The 20,304-nt window shown below is 35.8% G+C and overlaps 2 protein-coding genes across 2 annotated transcripts; one reads left to right on the forward strand and one right to left on the reverse strand.

Annotated features, from left to right (window-relative positions):
- Positions 1–4,734: 4,734 nt before the first annotated feature.
- LOC132643948 (uncharacterized) lies at positions 4,735–7,243 on the reverse strand. Its single transcript, XM_060360484.1, has 4 exons — positions 6,458–7,243; positions 5,960–6,388; positions 5,742–5,878; positions 4,735–5,644 (listed from the first exon to the last, which is right to left on the reverse strand). The coding sequence occupies exons 1-4, from the start codon at positions 7,241–7,243 to the stop codon at positions 4,735–4,737; spliced, it is 2,262 nt and encodes a 753-aa protein (XP_060216467.1).
- A 9,318-nt stretch (positions 7,244–16,561) lies between these two features.
- LOC132643628 (uncharacterized) lies at positions 16,562–20,070 on the forward strand. The gene is made up of 3 exons (XM_060360101.1): positions 16,562–16,753; positions 18,292–18,329; positions 19,815–20,070. Exons 1-3 carry the CDS (start codon positions 16,681–16,683, stop codon positions 19,926–19,928), a joined length of 225 nt encoding a protein of 74 aa, XP_060216084.1. The 5' UTR covers positions 16,562–16,680; the 3' UTR covers positions 19,929–20,070.
- The last annotated feature ends 234 nt before the right edge of the window (positions 20,071–20,304 follow it).

Raw genomic sequence — 20,304 nt, forward strand, 5'->3', positions numbered from 1 at the left:
CTGGGCTCGATTTTTACTTGAGTGACGTGAGAGTTCGATATCCGATGTTCGTCCCGGAATCGTGGATTGAGTGAGTGCATGGAATCCGCGGGTCCCCCAGGGTGGTGCCAGTCAGAACCCCCTATGGGCAAAGATCCTGGGTCCCGTTTGTCTATTGGACAAAGATCCGGGACGGGTAGCAGTTAGACTTCGCGAGACTTCGCGAGTCACCTTGGGTTGTGCTACCGAGATATCGATATTTTCGTCCGGAGTACATATGTACACAACATTTGCATGGTATTGCATTGCATTGTATTCACGACTTACTTTGAGATGATTTGATGATGTACTTGTGATGTTGGATTCGGTTGATATATTGAGACTTGGTGCAATTGCGATTAGATGCTTCACCTAGGCGATGACGTATACTTGACTTCGATTGTGTGGATTTATACTTGTTGGTTTATTTTCCTATCTGCTTTATTGTCTGAATTATGTTAGCTATGCTTAGTCGGCCGATGATGCCTACCAATACCGTTGTTTTGTACTGACCTGCACTTGCTGCATTCCTTTATGAATGCAGAGTATCAGGTTGGGTCTACTTCCATCTCTCGTGGCTGATCGTCTCCTTCAGCATTGTTGCGAGTTTCCAAGGTGACCACGGACGTTCGCTGCCTTGAAGACTCTTCCTACTTTATGTCTTGCTTTGCTCTTCTGAGACATAGACGGATTTATGTATTATTATTCCAGACTTATATATTTTCATTAGATGCTCTTGTATGACTTAGACTAGACCCTGGGGACATTTCCTTCTTCCCACTATATTGCTATATATATTTATGTGAGACTTACGTATTTATTCTTTCCGCTTGCTTGGATTATTTATTCATGCCTTTATTTATCGTTGGTTCGAGGGTTCGATTATCGAGGTGGAAAAGGTAAGTGACCGCACGACTTATGTCAAATGGTCGTGACATGTGGTGGCATCATGATGAATGTGTCTGACCCTTTATCCTTCCAAAAAACAAGAGTAAGTGTTTAATTTAATTTACCACGTAGTTCTGAAGGTTATTATTTAGACTTCTTCTGTGTAATCTGAAAGAGACTTTCTCTAATCCAGATTTCTTTCTCATTCTTTTTCCTCCGATCTGTCACTCCAGTTACAGCTTGTGAGTCTTGGTCTCCTCTATAAGCTAATAATTTCATTTTTACAGACTTTTTTTTGCAATCTTCCTTCCGAAAATATCATTTGCACCTATCAAAATTTGTACAAATAGAATTAGTAGCATTAGAGTTGACAAGGATGATATTAGCACTGGTATTCAAGACCCGAAATTAACCGAGTCAGAAAAGAATTTTCCAAATGGTATTTAATGGATCAAGACCAAAAAATAAATTTTAGTCGGGGATCACCCGCAAGAAAACAGACCTGTGAAATTGTTTTCAAACCCAGATGGGAACCATTTAGAAAATGGTTTTTTGAAAATTTTGACACCGAAGAAAAAACATTTTTTCAAGAAGAATCTTATAAAGATATTTCACAAGTTAACAAGATTATATCTTTTGTTCCTTGGTTTATGGCCAAATATGTCGGAAATTATATTTTTGTTTTAGAAAGAGAATATCGATTGACTAATGGAGAAAATATTAATACTATTTTTCCTCCACAACAATATTTTCAACTTGAAAAGGACGATAAGGTTCTTCATTTTGCAGCTTTTTCAAAATTATTTGAAAATGACATTTTACAAGTCACAGCTAAGCATATTAATATTATGCTGAAGCAACAGAATTATGCCAGTATATACATGAACATATTGGGCAAACAAATTATTTTATTACATGATAGAATTGAAAAATTATTTTCCGAAATCGGAATATTACATTATTCTTCTAGCTTTAAAGAAAAGCAGGAAACCATTGCCACTCCTAGTGTGCAGCCTCATCCTGATATAAAAGACTTTAAATTAAAAGCTTTTTCAGAGTTGGAGCAATTGCTTCATGATAAATTTAGAGGTTTGCAAATTAGTCCATTAATAGCAGAAGGAAGTGATTTTGGCCTTTATAATCATGATTATAAGCAGAAGGTGTCGGAAAAAATTAACAAAATATCGGAAGCTTATGCCCGTAAGCCTTCTCAAAGGAGGTTTTACTATCCTCGTCCTCCTCCTCAGGATGTATTGCTCGAAGAACATGAGCATATTATTACTAACAGTTATAGTGGAAAAGAGATTTATGAATGGAATATTAATGGTTATACCGAAAGACAAATATATACCCTTGTACATAGAATGCTGGTGTACAACACAATTTGCAAGGCCAATAAAAATAATGATAGTTCTATTGCTGAAATGATTATTGCTGGTTTTACTGGCTAATTTAAAGGATGGTGGGATAATTATTTAACTCCAGACCATCGTGATATGATTTTAAATGCTATCAAGCAGGAACAGAGTATAGACGGAATTATTCCAATTCAAAATGTTGTCAATTCTTTGGTTATTAGTATAATAGAGCATTTCTTGGGAAGATGATCTGATAATAGTGAAAATATTAGGACCATGCTTAAGAATTTGAGGTGTAAAACCCTTACCTGATTCAGATGGTATAAGGACGTATTCCTTAGTAGGGTCATGGAATTACCTGACTACAATAACACTCATTGGAAGTCCAAATTTATAGACGAACTACCTAGCCTTTTTGTAGAAAGAGTTAAGAAAGCTCTTAGAAAAGTAGAAACCAGCATCAATTATGATGAGTACACTTATGGCAAGTTAATAGGTACTCGTATTCAAGAAAGTGTATCCTTATGCAATGAGATTAAATTAAATCAGCAGATTAAGAGACATCGTCTAAATGAAAGACAACAATTAGGAGAATTTTATGGACAATTTGGTATGGATATTCCACAAACCAAAGTGCCTCATAGGCATAAAAAGAAGAAGAAAGACTTCCAAGCATGGAAAGAGAAAAGCTTGGAAAAGAAAGCAAAAAAGCAAAAAAGAATTCAAGAAAAGGAAGGATTTTATTAAATCCAAAAATCCTAAATCTTGTTGGAAATGTGGTAGAACAGGTCATTATTATAAAGATTGCAAAGTTAAGAAAACAATTAAAAGCCTCAACATTGATGAAGAATTAAAGGATACATTGTCCAAATTATTATTGAATTTAGAACCAGAAGATTCAGGTTTGATTCAGACATATCGAAGGATTCTACTTCAAATGAAGATCTCAGAGTTCTTGACAATGAAAGTTATATTTCCTCAGATTCTGATGAGGAATGTGCTCTTTGTCAAATAGGACAACCTTGTACTAGTAAAGGCAACAAGGAAGAAGATGAATTTTATAATGTCTCAACAAGGAAGAAGATGAATTTTATAATGTCTTCTCTTAGTTCAAGGATTTGAATATCAATGTCTTAGATGATAATAACCTGAGCGAATTATTTAAAAATGATTAAAGATCCGGAGATCAGATCTCAAATCATTATTCAAATTCAGGAAGCGCCTAAAATTCAAGGCGAAAAACAAATCCAGAAAACATCAGGTCCATATACCATGTTTGAAGTTAAAAGGCTTCTTGGACAAATGAGAACTATTATAGTACTCCGACTACCGCCCAGGATTTGGTAAAAGAGATTGATAATCTGAAAAAGGAGATTTCAAATCTCAAAAAGCATAATATTATTCTAGATGAAAGAATTTCTAGAATTGAGGATAAAGGGAAACAACTCATAGAAACCTCAGCCATCGAGGATACTACCATGGAAGGTACAAGTAATAAGGAGAATAAAGAATTTCTTCAAACACTTGACATAATTAATTCTCAAAAGTTTTTTTTTATAAAAATTACTCTTTTAATTGATTATAATTTTAAAAAGGAATTTACTACTCTAGTTGATAGCAGAGCTGATTTAAACTGCATTCAGGAAGGATTAATTCCCTCCAAATATTTTCATAAAACTACTTATAGTTTTTTTTATTAGTATTAAATTTCCAGAAGGCATGCCTTCTAGTTTTTCATTAATCAAAAGAGTCTTCTACATCAAAAACTAGAAAATAAAACTTGAACCATCTTGATGAGTAACTCACACAAGATGGTTTTACACTATGATAAAGCAAACAACTCTTATAGCTATATATCCTTCTAAGCATGCTGAATCTTCCTTGTTTTGATCCTCAATGATGGAATTTGTGACTTGTCCATGTTTATAATCTTCCTTCCCATGGCTGGTAGCTCCTGAAAGCTATGAAACTCTAGCAACTCATCATGTTGAAGAGCAATGTTTGCCAAGAAATCTGCTAATTGATTGCCTTCTCTGAAAACATGCTTGATGTCTATGTTCAGGTGCCTCATTCTGTGCTGCATCAACTCTACCCTCTCTACTAACTGCCAAGGTATTTTCCATACATCCTGAATAAAGTTCTTCAATGCCAGTGAATCAGTTTCAACCTGAACATGCTGCAAATTGTTAGAGTAACAATAATGAATAGCCTCTTATATTGCTGCTCTCTCAGCTTCCATGTTGGTAGTTGTGCCTAGTTTCTTGGCCTGTGCATACACAAGATCCCCTCTATCATCTCTGATGCAAAATGCATATGCACTGAGTCCTGGATTCCCTTGAGAAGCTCCATCAGTATTGCATTTGAAGCCATGTTGTGGCAATTCCCATACCACCTTATGAACATGAAGCCTTGACTTATATTGTGTGTGCATCTTCACTATAGAAGGCCTGTCTGGTGGAAGCCTCCTCATCTATGGATATTTCACTTGAACCAGCTGGTATATAGTCTGCTGAACTTGATACACCATTTTGATGTATGTAGTATTTCTGCCATGCTTAATAGAATTTCTCCTTTTCCATATTTCCCATACTAGGATAGCAGGAATGGCTTGAAAGATGGTATGCAACTTGTGTGATGCAGGAGCTGTCCACCAAAGTGTAATGACTTGTTGCAGGTGAAACCCTTCTATATTTAAACCTGCACAAGAAGCAAACTGTTTCCAAAGCTTAAAAGCTGTTGGAGATGTTAGAAATAAATGAGACATGGTCTCTGGCTTATGATCCTCACAACACCAGCATCTTGATACAAGACTTATATGCATCCTCTTAAGATTATCATCAGTAGCAATCCTCCCTTTCCACGGTCTCCACAAGAAGAAACTGATCTTTATTGGCATGCCCTTTAACCATATGAATTTATACACTGATCTAGTTTCTTGTTTTTGCCTTACCTCTTCCCATGCACTCTTAATAAAGAATTGACCACTATTTTCCCCCATCCACCAGGCCTTATCATTATCAACCTCCACCAAAGCAGGACTGATATTTTCCACTATGTATTCCACTGTTTCACTTGACAAAACTGAGGTTAATTTCTGTTGATCCCATTCACTATTCAGAATATATTCCTTAACTTCAAACTCATCTTCCAAGTTGTGCTCATTATCCACAAAAAACAATGCCCCTTGTCTTGTCCAGTTATCAAACCAGAAAGTAGATGTACCTGCCTTGATCTGCCACTTTATATTGTGTTCAATGTCTTCCCTTACAGTTACTATTTTCTTCCATGCATGAGATGCATCCCTGGCTTGTGCAATAACAGGATGAAGTTTTTTGCAGTACTTGTTAGCCATGAAAGAACCCCATAATGACACTGATGTTCTAAAGTTCCACCAGAGTTTTGCAAAAAGAGCTTTTTAGATATCATGTAGAGATCTGAATGCAAGACCTCCCCCCCCCCCCCCCCTTTGGTAAACACATCTTCTCCCATGCAACCCAGTGTTTTCCTTTAATTCCGGTAGTATTATTCCAAAAGAATTTGGCAAAAATCTTGTGCAGCTGCTCTATCACCCCTTTTAATGGATTCATAACAGATAACAGATAAACTGGCATAGTCTACAGAACATGAGCAATCAAAATATATCTTCCACCAAATGACAGTAGCCTGTTTTGCCAAGACATTACTCTATTCATCACCTTTTTTATTAAACCTTCATAATACACAATTTTTCTTCTTCCATAGAAGACTGGACATCCCAAGTATGTAAATGGAAAAGTTCTTTTCCCCATCCCAGTCTTCCTTTTTACTCTACCAACAACACCTGCTGTGACCTTCTCATGCAAGTAGAAAGAGCTCTTCTCATTGTTTACCAGCTGACCTGACACTTTCTCATAGTTTCTTAGCACCTTCATCATCTTTCTCAAAGACACAGGATTTGCTGAGTAAAATAAGACTGTGTCATCTGCATATGATAGATGATTTATCTGAGGACTCCACTTTGGCATACCATAGCCCTTGAATGCTGGATCATCATACAAGTCATTCAAATTTATGGCCAAAACCTCAGTAGCTATTATGAACAGTGTTGGGGAGAGTGGATCACCTTGCTTCAAACCTCTTGATGACTTAAAAAAGCCATGAGATTACCCATTAATCAATACTGAGTACCAGTTGTTTGATACCAATCTCCAAACCATAGCTATGATAATTTCAGAGAAACCAAACTGTCTAAGAACTTTAGTTAAGTATATCCATGAAACTCTATCATAAGCTTTTGCCATGTCAAGCTTTACCACCACATTGTGTAGTTTGTTTCTCTTATTAATATCCTTGATGATCTCTTGGGCCAATAGTACACTCTCCACAATGCTCCTACCTTTAACAAAACCAGTTTGAGTGGTTGATATTATAGCAGGCAACAATGGAACAATTCTTTTATGCAAAACTGTAGAGATGATTTTATTAGCAAAACTGCTTAGACTGATAGGTCTCAGATCAGCAAAGGTGTTTATATTCTCCTTTTTTTGAATCAACACAAGATTTGTGTGAGTGATGCATCTTGGCAGTTCTTGACCACAGAAGAAGGCCCTTACCATATTAGTTACATCTCTACCTATGCTACTCCAACATGTTTGAAAGAAATGGCCTAAAAAAACATCTGGACCACCAGTACTATCCCCATTTAATCCAAACACTGCATTCTTGACTTCTTCATCACTAGGTAAAGCAGTCAGGTCCTCATTTTGTGCATTAGTGATCACCTTAGGAATCTTCTTAAGCATATCATAATCACTTGATGTTGCTTCTTGTCTGAATTGGTGTTGATAGAAAGAAATAACTTCCTGTCCAATATCAGCATTTGTGTGTAACCAGTCCCCTTGACTATTCTGTATAGTCTGAACTGCCAACTTCCTCCTTTTTCCTTTTACATAATTATGAAAAAACTTGGTATTTCTGTCTCCATCCTTGAACCACCTCATGCCATATTTTTGTTTCCCTACTCCATACTGCCAAGGCCTGCTTCACCTTTTTCATTTTAGCCTGCAACTCAATGAAAGGATTAGCTACAAAATCCAAACACCAGTTGTTTTCCACCATTTCCATGAACTTTGGATGAGAAGTTCAAAAATTCAGGAATTTAAAAGGCTTAACTGCCACTTCAGTTTGAGAATCACATACTACATGGAGAGGAACATGATCAGAACCATGTCTAATTTTATGAACAACTTCAACTGATGGGAATAAGTCCATGAACTCCTGATTGCCCAGAACTCTATCAAGTCTCTTGAATATGCAATCCTCCTTCTTTCTGCCATTCCACCAAGTGTATTTGCTCCCAGAGAATTTCATCTCCAAAAAACCACAATTATTAACAAAATGAGCAAATTCAGCGGTTTCTGAGTGATGAACTGGAAGGCCTCCCAACTTTTCCTCAGGTTTGAGAATAACATTCAAGTCACCCCCAACTATCCAGGGTACATGAACATTAAGAGCCACATGTCAATTGAGTCTCATAATTCCTGCCTCTCTGCACCATTGCATTTAGCATACACAGCAGTAACATATGCTTCATACTGCATATTTATATGAAATAGCTTAAGAGTAACATGTTGTACTGAATCAACTATAACTTGTGCTTTCCATTCCTCAGTCCAGAATAACCAGATCTTTTGTGACACATTAACCATTGCATTTTGTATACCTAACCTTCTCCTGTATTCCTAAATCACCTCAGGCTCTTGGAAAGGTTCCATAATTGCTATAACTGCATAGTGATGCCTCCTATGTAAATCAGTCAACCTCTGAAAAGAGTTCTGAGTGTTTACTGATCTAATATTCCAAAATAATAGTTTGTCTATCATTGAGAACTGAGAGGCTTGTTTTTATTACTCCTTGTAGTAACTTGAAGTGGCACAACATTTTGCTTTGTCTCTTACCACTTTTTAAGCTACTAATCTACCAAGGAGATAAATCTCCATCTCTTGAAATATGCTCTATATTAGGATCCAATGACTCATCCTCCATTGTGGCTCTTTGCTCATCATTGACTCCCTCATCAGATTCTACCTTTTCAGTATGCAGCAGTTGTAGTGTAGAATTTCGTGGATCTAAAGTATTAGGATCCTCTCCTTTATCAACATCCTCTCCCTCACTATCCACTTCAACCTGATCAAAAGATGCTTCCTCCACTGCTAAAGGCTTATATGGAATCATATTTATGGATACAGAACTAGAGTGTTCTATGCAGCTTTCCATATCTTCTTCATTACCAGTTTTTCCACCCAAAGGATCCTACCATTTCAATAATTCTGAACTATCCACTTGTTTTTCTGGACCAACCTATTGAGTATCAGTGGCCTTGACTTCACAATCAAGTAATGTCTCTTGTCCTGTCACTTGATTATCAGGACAAACCTTGCCCAAACTAAGCTCACCTCTTTCTTGACTTTTTTGAATTTGCTTCCCAAAAGATGCCTTTACCCATGGCTTTGCTGTCTCTTTCCCATTTGATGTTGTTGTCTTAACAATCTCCTCAGTGTTAAGAGCATCATGTTCCTCACCATCATTAGCAGCCAAAGCACCAAACATATTGTTAGTAGCAACACCTAATTTAATCCCATTATTGTTAGCCTTCACCTCATTATCTCTATTATCGGCTATTTCTTTCCATCCCTGAACTGGTTTGTTATCCCCTCCTTTATATCTTTTTCTTCTTGGGAGCTGTTCCTTCTGATTTCTATCCTCTTTTGTGTTCTTCTTCTCCTTTACCTTCTTTGAGACCTCTCCAGTATGTTGTCCCAGTTTGTGATCATTCTTCTCCATAGAACCATCAATATTATCAGTCTCATTTTTCTTGTTAGTACTTCCTTTCTTGTTACTATCATCCTCCACCTCTGCTTTCCTCATCTATTGGATACAATTCAGGATGAAGCTTGAAACATTCAACTTTATTATGTCCTTGTAACTTACATGTTTTACAATATTTTGGTAGGTGATCATAATTAATCTCAATCCATTTATCAATAATCTCACCAGTGATCTTCTTCCTCATTCCAATATTTACCCTTTGAGGTAAATCTTTCAATAAGTCCACTTCTACTTTAACTCTTGCACAACTAGGCCTGGTTTGACTCTTTGTTGCCATATCCACTTGTAAAGGCTTCCCTACTGCTGAAGCTAAAGTAAAAACAACTTCTTTGACAAAGAAGTTCGGAGGCAAATAAGGGAAGATATCCATGCAATAGCAATGCCTGTTTGAGCATCAGGATCAAACCAAGGATCCCACTTAAGGGTTCTCATCGGATACCACCAATTTTGATGATTGATATAAAAGGCAGGTTTCGATAGTAGATTCAGATAGTCTTCAACTAGGGTTGGACGAAGCAACATATACCTATTGCGTAGCAGACCTATAGGACACTCTCCCTTCAATTCACACTGCTTTGGTATAAGTTTACGCAGCTCTTTAATATCAGGCCAACCATATGAAAACTTTCCAACAATGGCATATTGGAGATTTTCTTATTTTATCATCTATTCTATTTCTTCTTCATCCCACAAGAATCTTGGTTCTCCATGCAAGTACGTAATTTTCTTTTGTGGTAATGGTGGAAAGTTTTGAACTGGTTGTATAGGTTTTAAGGTTGCTGCGTAGGTTTGTGGTTGTAAAAGCTGCATGGGTTGTTATATAGTATTGGGTGGTGTTGTTGATGACTGGACAACCTCCGGTGGAGGCTGCCCAGTAGCCGTGGTGGCCAGAAAAAAGGATGGAAAATATTAGGGTTTTGTTAGGGTTAGGGTTTCTCTAGAGTTGGCTGCACTAGTTGTGAGGTCTTCTCTCCTAGTCATAGTCTTAGATCTGCTAATGGGCAGAAAATGGAAATTTCTTTTAAATTACCAAACACTTATATTTGCCAAGAAAAGGTTTGTATACCATAAATTTTTGTATCGGTAAAAAATATTTCAAACCAAATAATATTAGGCACACCATTTTTTCAAAAAATATTTCCCATTCTAAGATGGGATAAGAAAGGTATTATAGGAACCTTTGAAGGAAAAGAGGTTAAATTTCAGTTTATAACTGAATCGTTTTCAAGAATTTTAAATGAAATCAAAGACAAGTTGATGACTAAACATCAACAAGTTAATTTTCTCAAACAAGAAATTTATAGTATGAATGTTGAGAAAATTTTACAAAATCCTAAATTACAACAAAAAATTGATTTTATAAAAAACCAGTTTTCATTACAAACTTGTAGTGAACATCCCAATGCTTTTTGGAATAGGAAGAAGCATGTGGTTACTCTTCCATACGAAGATAATTTAAATGAAGGAAATATTCCTACAAAGACAAGACCATGCCAAATGAATTCTGAATATTTAGAATTATGTAAAAAGGAAATTTCTTCCCTTTTACAAAGAGGTCTCATAAGGTCTTCTAAGTCTCCATGGCCGTGCACTGCTTTTTATGTTAATAAACATGCTGAACAGGAACTAGGAGTTCCTAGATTGGTTATAAATTATAAACCCCTTAATAGAGTTTTGAAATGGATTGGATATCCTATTCCAAACAAAAAAAATTATTGGATAGACTCGATAATGCTATTATATTTCAAAATTTAATTTAAAATCAGGTTATTGGCAAATTCAAATTGCCGAAGCAGATAAATACAAAACTGCTTTCAATGTCCCTATAGGGCGATTCGAATGGAATGTTATGCCATTTGGATTAAAAAACGTCCCTTCAGAGTTTCAAAATATTATGAATGATTTATAGCAATTTTATCATTGTCGATATTGATGATATCTTAGTATTTTCAAAAACTATAGAAATGCATTTTAAACATCTTGATATATTCAAGAAAGTCAGTATTCAAAATGGGTTGGTTATATCCAAACCAAAAATGTCTCCTATTCAAACAAAAGTCAGATTTTTTTGGTCACAATATTGAAAAAGAAAAAATATTCCTATCCATAGAAGTATTGAATTTGCTTCAAAATTTCCTGATATTATTACTGATAAAACTCAGCTTCAAAGATTTCTTGGAAGCTTGAATTATATTTCACCATTTTATAAAGATTTAGCAAAAGATACATTTATTTTATATGATGGATTGAATAAGATTCCGAAAGCATGGACTGATGGTCATACCTAGGCAGTTTGGAAAATCAAGGAAAAAGTTAATAACCTTCCTTGCCTTACTTTATCCAATCCTAATTGGCAAAAAATTATTGAAACAGATGCCTCTGATATTGACTTTGGAGGAATATTAAAACAATATTTCCCGAAAGAAAAACAGGAATATCTGGTCCAATTTTACTCTGGCAAGTTGAATAATAGCCTAGAAAAACTATGCAACTGTTGCTAAGGAAATCCTTGCAATAGTTAAATGTGTACTAAAATTTCAAGGTAATTTATATAATCAATAGTTTTTAATAAAACTGACTGCCAAGCAGCTAAATTTATATTTTATAAAGATTGTAAACATGATGTTTCTAAACAAATGTTTGTAAGATGGCAAGCTTTATTACTGTCGTTTGATTTTGAAAGTCAATATAAAAAGGGGTCAGATAATAGTCTCCCTGATTTTCTTAGAAGAGAATATTTGAGTTCATAACTCTAATTTACATTATCTGCAGGATGAGGCTGCAGTATAACCCCAACTCTTATAGAGGACGAGGAGGAAGAGGAAAAACCAAAAGAACAGGCAGAGGAACTATTCTTGCCCAAATGGGTAGCCAAAGGCTTATAGCCGACAATATTGCAGGATCTTCTAATATTAATATTAATAAAAAAGACCCTATGTATCAACAATTCCTGGATTTCATCAAATCCAAAAAGAAGGATGATAATACTCCCTTTCATATTCTAGTGCCCTTACTGAGGATGATCATTAGGACAGATTCATATGAAAAGCAGAGAGGTAATACTTCTCCTTGAAAATGATGGCCTTCAATGGAAGGATGAACCTTGACAAATAATGCAGAGGTATTTTGACACAACGTCATACGCTATTTCTACTCATAAGTATAAAATGCTTTATGAGATCATCCTCTCTTTCACAAGAATGGGAGAATTTCAATATTTTGATCCTGCTAATAGCAGAAAAGTTTATAACGTTTCAAAAATTATAATAAAAAAGATTTTTTCTCCAGCTTAATGGGGATTGAGCACACTCAAGGAAAGGGATTATATCCATACTAAGCAAAAGGTCCTAGTTAAATTTAATTATTGAGATTATGTTGAAAGCTTTCATAAAGCACTTTTATATGAGAATGCTAATAAGAAACATTCTTGGTTTATAAAGATATATGCCAATGTTTATAAATAGGGCTAACCAAATTGGTTTTGTCAATGGTGGATTAATTATAGTCCATCAGTCAAAATATTATCCAAATCCTTTAAGAGTTTATATACAGAATGGGTTGAAGTCTCTCCCAAGTTAATAGACTTGGAAACTAACAATACATTTTTTGACGGAATGGCTAATATGTATTTCTTCATAATTTTCAATTTCATGGATCATGAAATGCTCTGTAGAAGTGGGTTATACCCCACAAAACCTTCCTTGTCTCCATAGAACATTTTATACAAAATTCTGAAAAAAATTAATTCAAAAAACAGCTGATGGTAATATCCCTGACCAAGAATTGGTTGATCAGATTGCTGCTACTATAGCCAGTTATAAAGATTCAATCGATTTCAGACAACAGAAGAAAATTCATAGTCCCTTCAAGCACATAGCCAGAAGAATCCGGATGAAAAAAAGGTATTAGATCCAGAGCAGAGATGATAGCTTCTTATGGAAGAAGTTAAGAAAGATTTAGTGCAAAATCTAGACATAGAGGTGCCTTCAGACATATCTATGGCATCAATTGGTAATACCGCAAATAATGATGATAAAGACCAAACTTGTTTAGCAGGAGAATCTCAGAGCTTTGATAATACAAAATGTATTAATGAATATTTTGAAATATTCAAGAGCCAGCCGGAAGAATCTTCCACCTCCGTAAAAGACAGAGGAAAAGCGAAGACGAAGTGATGCATAGACCCCACGATAAAGTGGATGAAGACTTTTGCTTTTATAAAAGCATAAAATTTAATAATTTTTTTTTTGTTTTGTATCAATTATTATAGTTTTCTTTTCTTTAGTTAGCCACGTTTTTTAAAAGGTATTGCCTTTTGCTTTTTTATCTTGTCAGCCATTTTTATTATTTTGGTCTTGTCGGTTTATTGTATTGATATGTTATAAAAGGATTAGAATATTAGGAAGAAGGCATGTAACGACCCGCCCGGTCGTTATTTAATACTTTGTGAACCCATGCCCAATCTAGGTCTATGGTCTTAACTAGTAAGCCCCATGGGGTGTTTTAAGGATTAATAGTGGGAAAAATCAGTTTCGGAAAGAGTTAAAAGTCGTGGGCCTGGGGTAGAAAATGGACCGCTATAGCGGCCAAGGGACCGCCGTAGTGGTCCCGCTATAGCGAGACTACATTTGCTGCAGCGAACGTGGCGGGCCAGTAGACGCGTTTTTGATACTCAGTTTATATTTCACCATCCTTTTTAATAAAAGACCCTCCAAGGCTGCTATTAGGTTTCCACAAGAAGAAAAACCCTTGGCACCAAGAGAAGAGGCTTTTCCCATCATTCTCCACATCCTTCCCCACAACTATCATCTCTCATGGATTCGGATAAGGGCTAGGAAGGTGAGTAAGTCATGGAAATTCAAATAGTTGTTCGTCATCGAGGTAGGTTATGGTTTACTTGAGTTAGACTTTGATTAGTGAATCATAAATACATTTAGAGTTGACAGGAGATTGTATGATTAGGTCTTCGGACACGGAGTTTGGATGGATATATTCGAAATTTAATTAAAGTTATGTGTAAATAGTAACCAGGGTAACAACGAGTATCTAAATTGAGTGTTAAGTGCTACTATCGTTGAGTACTATAGGTTACGGGATTGAAAGTGATTATTTGTCATGGTTAAAAGGGGTATTTTATTGTTTCAGAATATGTATTTCCTAGGTATATCTGATTCCTTCTTTATTTCCAAGTATATTGAAATATTCATATGATTGTTATTCTTGTTAACAAAGAGGATTGTATTGGGATGACTGAAGGAAGACATAATAGTGCTACGCCCATCAAAGGCATGATTCATGACAGTGTTTTCATTCATTGGCATCATTGCATACATTGCATGTGGTTATGAGGTAATACATGGAGCAGAAAGTCTGAGTACGTGCCAGTTATATTATCCGGTCGTATGGCCGAGTTGGGTTGAATGAGGTACTATTTGACAGTCAATTATTGGCAATAATGTAAAGGTGAGTATATTTATATGATGTGGATCCGCGTTTGAGGTTCTTTCCGGAGCGGAGGATTTATGGCTCGGGTCCGATAAGTATCCGGAACGAGTGCTACATGGACACCATGGGTCCTCTGCAGGTCATGACTACTGAGCAATGGCATCAGTTAGCATGTATGTACAACGTGATTGGGCCCTTGTATCGCATTTGCATTGCATTACATTTCATACTGCTATGTCCTTATGTTTGTGTGCTGTCAGTCTGTTATATTACATTGTGCATCTCTTATAAATTTTTTTAGGTTGTGTGAGGTGGTGATTATTGTGAAGGTAAGTGTAAGAACGAATTTCTAAGTGGTAAGCTTGTTCCATATGTGCATCATATCTTAGTAAGTGAACTGGATAGAAAAGCTCTGCGGCTAAAAGTTAGGAATTAGATGTTAGTGTAAATGAGGAGATGAGACTTAATTAATTGGCTTAAGGGAATGTGGATTGGGACTTTAGTGATTAGTTAGACAATCGGAATTTCTATGGGGATAAGAGAAGTGAATAGCTGGGAGCAGAAAGGTAAGTTCGTGACGGTGTGATAATCTGTGTTGGGAGACGGTGTGATAATCTGTGTTGGGATTCTAGAGGGTTGTTGACTTATCTGCTTATCTTATTGACTTTATATTGTGTTGCGTGAACTAATCTTAGTCGACCTATGATGCTTACCAGTACGTGTGGTGTACTGATACTACTTTTGCTACATCCTTTTTGGGTGTAGGTGTGTGGCAAGTTTAAGTTGAAGTTTCTTCGTGTGGATTACTAGGCATCCTCCTACAGTATCGCTCATCTCATTCCAGGCAGAGGCTGAGTCATTTATTTTTGTCTATTCTTGTGTGATAGGAGCTCGTGTACCTGTCTAGACTAGATCCCGGAGAGTTTTCAATTTTACTATAAAATTAACAGAGTCCGTATGAGCATTTATTTTTAAATATTATGATCCTTAAGAATTTGTATTTATAAACTGGCTGAATGTTGGGTTGGTTGGTAAGGGTTCGCCTACTAGTTATTAATATGGTAGGTGCCTGCACGGCCCGTAAGATGGGGTCGTAACAAGGCAGGTTTTCAGACACCACCTTCTCTCTCTGTAAAATTATTCCCCATATAATAAAAAGTTTGCAGTTTACTATATCTTCATTTTTGATGAGCCCAACTTTCAGTTATTAGGTAATTTTTCTTTTATTTTATTTTGTTTTAAATCTTAATTTAAGTATTCCTATTTAGCCTAAATGATAGACTAAGCACTTTGTGTTGAACTATATCACACTAGACTACTAGGTATTATGGTGAAAATGCTTTAATTAATTAGGATTCACTAAAAATGGTATTGAGGTCAGGCAGAGAATAACCCAGGCGGACTGTTCAAATTCAGGCTGATGGTCTTGTTTGTGTGCCCGCTAAGCCGAGGTGGCGTTAGGGCTGTTTTTTGGATCTGTTCTGAGTTGGACAACCTCCTTGCCAGGGTTATTAACCTATAAAAGCTCTTCTGCAGTATCATTTCACTATGTGATCCGCCCCTATTCAATCCACTTAGTCGAACAATTATTTTAGAGAAAATTATACCGTATGTTCATTGGGGCAACAATGCTACCAAAATTGACCCATTTTTTAAATTCTTACAAAAAATAACCCAAACTTTTCTCTCTCTCACTCTCTCTCTCTCTGCCTTTGTATATTTGTTTGATATATTGATATATGTTGGTATAAGTGTCTGTATATGTTGGTATAAGTATCTATATATGTTTGTATATGTCTGTATATGTTTGTATATTTTGGGCTATTTTTCGTAATGTAAGTTTTGAGCTATTTTTTTGCAATGTAAGTGACCAATTTGTATATTTCTGAAATTTTCCTATTATTTTATTATATAAATAAATTTGGTATAGTATTTATGTAATAACTATAAATATAAATGTAAAGTTAATTGAGAATTGTGTACCAAGGCACTAGCAATAAAGTTTTACATATATCGTGGCAACGAGTCACCAAATTGGAACATCATTTGTTGCGGCTCTTACAAAACGAGACTTATATTCATTGCCCATTTGAGAAGACAAAAAATGGGAAGAGATAGTTGTCTAGCAAGAGTTACTGCTGGTGTTGCTGTTGGCGGCGCTGTTGGTGGCGCTGTTGGTAAAAAAAAACCCTAAATACCCAATCATTTTTCTGTTGGTTCTTGATTTTCTTCTTTTTTTAAATCAAGCTTACTTGTTTATCTTGTAGTTTCTTGTTTTTTTGATTTCTGTTACTATCTGTTGTGTCTTGTACCTCGATTATTTTGTTGTAGTTACTATTTCTTGCTATCCTACTAATACCCCTTCTTGCTTAAACCCTACTACCCAATCATTTTCTATATGTACCCAAAAATTTGTTCTTTTTTATACCAGACCTGTTTGATGGGTTATGTCTACAATTTATTAGAATGTTTAATATATATCCTTTTTCTTTTTCTTTTTCTTTTATGGGCAAAAGAATGAATGAAAACCCTGTAAGTTAGGCTCTTCATGTGGAAAGATCATTTTTTTTTTTCAGTTATTGGTGAGCTTGGTAACTGTTTGTAGTAGAGACCCTTTTTCCTTCTTGTTTAAACCCTACTACCCAATTATTTTCTGTTGTTTTTATTTGTTCAAGCTTGCTGTTGGTTCTAATATATTCCTAAAAATTGTTCTTGTTAAGAGACTTGTTTCATGGGTTATGTCTATAATTTGTTATCTGTTAGATATTTGTTTTTTCTTTTCTTTTATGGGCAAAGAATGAACTAAAACTCTTTAGATTTGTTATCTGTTAGATATTTCTTTTTTCTTTTCTTTTATGGGCAAAGAATGAACTAAAACTCTTTAGTTAGGCTCTTCAAGTGGAAAGATAAAAACTTTTCGGTTATTGGTGAGCTTTGTAATAGAGACCCTTTTGATAAATAACCTCCATTTTCTTTGGCTTCAGCTGAAAAATGGTGGGAAGATAAGCTCTAATTCTTAATTAACTGGGTTTTTTTGTTGGACTGGGTCGATGCTTTATGAATTTTTTGACTCAAGCATGAAAATAGTTGAAAAATAAGCTCTAATTCTTTTGATGATCTGGATCAATGTTATGGCAGCAACACAACAAATGTATTATTTTACCTCTACGGCGGTTATGTACAAGTCTAGTAGAATATTTTTGAAGTCTCTATTAGTGCTGACAAAGGTCATCAGCTTTGACAGATGTTGAAGTAATTCCATGTTTTAAGCCTTTGCTTTTAGTAGTATCCAAATTCCAAGCTCCTAGGTAGCCCAGTCTCTTTTGACTGAGTTTACAGCATACAGTTGCGAAGATGTGACAGTGCTGTTTTGATTTTCTTTAATTATCTAAATCTCTTTCTTTTGGCTGATTGGTAATCCTGTGATAGGGAAGTTTGAATTTTTAAAGCTTGGAGTTTGTTCTTACCTTCTTTAGGTTCATGTCTGAAGATCCATCTTGACTTAGTGATGCCATCAGTGAAAGATACCTCGTTAACTACTTAGTCATATCTTCACTCTCAGCACATTTGTCTCAGTTGGAAATGATATTAATACTATCTGACAACGATGATTGCAATCTGAAAAACAATAAGATCTGACATTAGTATCTAGATTGAATGTTCTCAATGTATTTAGTAAATTGGCTGTGCATCTGATGCATGTATTTATTTGTAGGTGCTGTATATGGGACTTATGAGGCTGTTAGGTTCAAGGTAAAGTTCTCTCTCTCTCTCTCTCTCTCTCTAGTTTCTTGATCTGTTGAAAACAAGTTACTATTGTTGCCTTTGTTCTTTCATTGTTGAATTTATAGCAGTATAGAGAATAGCTATATGTATCTTGCGGGCAGTAGTTAGCTAGCCTGCCCTTTGTTATCTGATCTCAGTGCATGATATTGTTTAGCAGCACATTTTGACCTGGGAATGATCTAGTGTAAAGGTCTTGACTCTCTGAACGGTTCCGAGATCTCCAGATTGTGGATCTTAAATTCAATTTTGGTTGACTGGTTACCTAGATATTTAGAGTCCGCCCCCAAAATGGGCAGTCCACCAATGGCTTTTTTTGGTCCATTTATGGGCAGTTCGCCTTTGGGATTCCCGTCTCTGTCAAAAAGTTAGCTTCTGTTATGATCTATATAACATTAGGTCCCGTTTTATTGAGCAACCTACCTTGAACTTTTTTTGCTATGACGCCTATTAACTCAGCGACACATATTAAGAATTATCCAAGAGTTGTAGCTTGCTTCCCTACTTTCAATGCAGTGCAAGATGTTGACATGGACGAGTTGTTTCGTTGATGCTAGTGTTTTACGTTTTCTCAAGAAAAAGCCGGTCTCTTCTGTTTAATCTTTCCAACAAAACTGTCAAGTTTTTATGCAAAGTTCTAGTTGCCTTGCCTTTTTAATCCAAAGCTCATCTCCATTTACCAACGCGTTAGCCAGTTTGAATAATAAATTTAAGTAGATGATGACGGAGATAGCTCTTCTAGAGTTTACTATTTAGAGGCTGAAAATGTTGACAAGCAAAGCATACATACAGACTTGTAATTTTTGTCTCATTGGGGTCTATGATAATTTCCTGTGATGTTAGTTCCTTCCTGAAAAGTTGGAAATATTTTACATGTTATTGAAAGATCAGAAAAATTCTGGTAAATGAGAGAGAGGCCTGTGATGGAAATTTCACATGTGTAAGTTATATAAAAAAAAAATTGAGGGCATTGAGAGTCCTGTTTATGCACTGACTTTTTCCTTTCCTTTTATGATCCATCTTGGTCTAAAGAAAAAACTCCCTCAGTGTAGTGATGCTTGATAAATGCTTGCTTTTGCTATTCTTTCACTTTCCCTCTCTTTTGGGAAGGGGAGGGGGAGGTGCAGTAGACGAATGGGCAGGCATTCTCATTTGTTGTGTAATATATAGACTATTATTGTGGGTGAAAATTTAAGAGACTAGGGTGCAAATCCTAGTAGCAAAAAAAGTTAAGTGATTTCTTCCATCTACATAAGTCTTGCCTTGGTGGATAGAGTTACCTTGTTACCTGAGCTGGTGGGAGGTAGCAGGTCCCAATGGAATGTCGAGGTGCGCGCAAGTTTACCCGAAGTCCCGAACACTAGTGTTATAGATTAACAATTATGGACTTGTTACCAATGTAGTTTGCTTGAATATATCGGCCTAATTACAAAATGAACTAAATGGAAATTGCAGGTGCCTGGCCTTCTGAAAATCAGATACATTGGACAAACTACATTGGGAAGTGCAGCCATTTTTGGTCTCTTCTTGGGTGCTGGAAGCTTGATACACTGTGGAAAGTCTTACTAAGCATATCTTTGCTAGCTGAGTTGAACTTTTTTAGCGTGGAATTGAATTATTGTCATCAGAATTACATGCTTGTGCAATTCCAATATATTTAAGTAAAGTGGTGATGTTTGAATTGGTGATTCAATATTGAGTTTTTCTCTAACCTTTCAGCTGCAAGTTTATGGCTCAGTTAGTAGGCTATGGTGGTACCCTCATTTCCGTTTCCCCATCATGTAACAATAAACATAAAAAAAGAAAACCAAGGGAAGGAGAAACAAAAACTTTGTAGCATTTTCGAATGATAAATCCATGATTTTATTGAAAGCCTGATTTTGAACTTTAGACAGGTTTTAATGGAACGTTCAATTGTATATTTTGTTCTTCGGCGGGGAACATG

This window comes from Lycium barbarum, chromosome 6 (genome assembly GCF_019175385.1).
Source record: "Lycium barbarum isolate Lr01 chromosome 6, ASM1917538v2, whole genome shotgun sequence".
Taxonomy (NCBI): Eukaryota; Viridiplantae; Streptophyta; class Magnoliopsida; order Solanales; family Solanaceae; genus Lycium; species Lycium barbarum.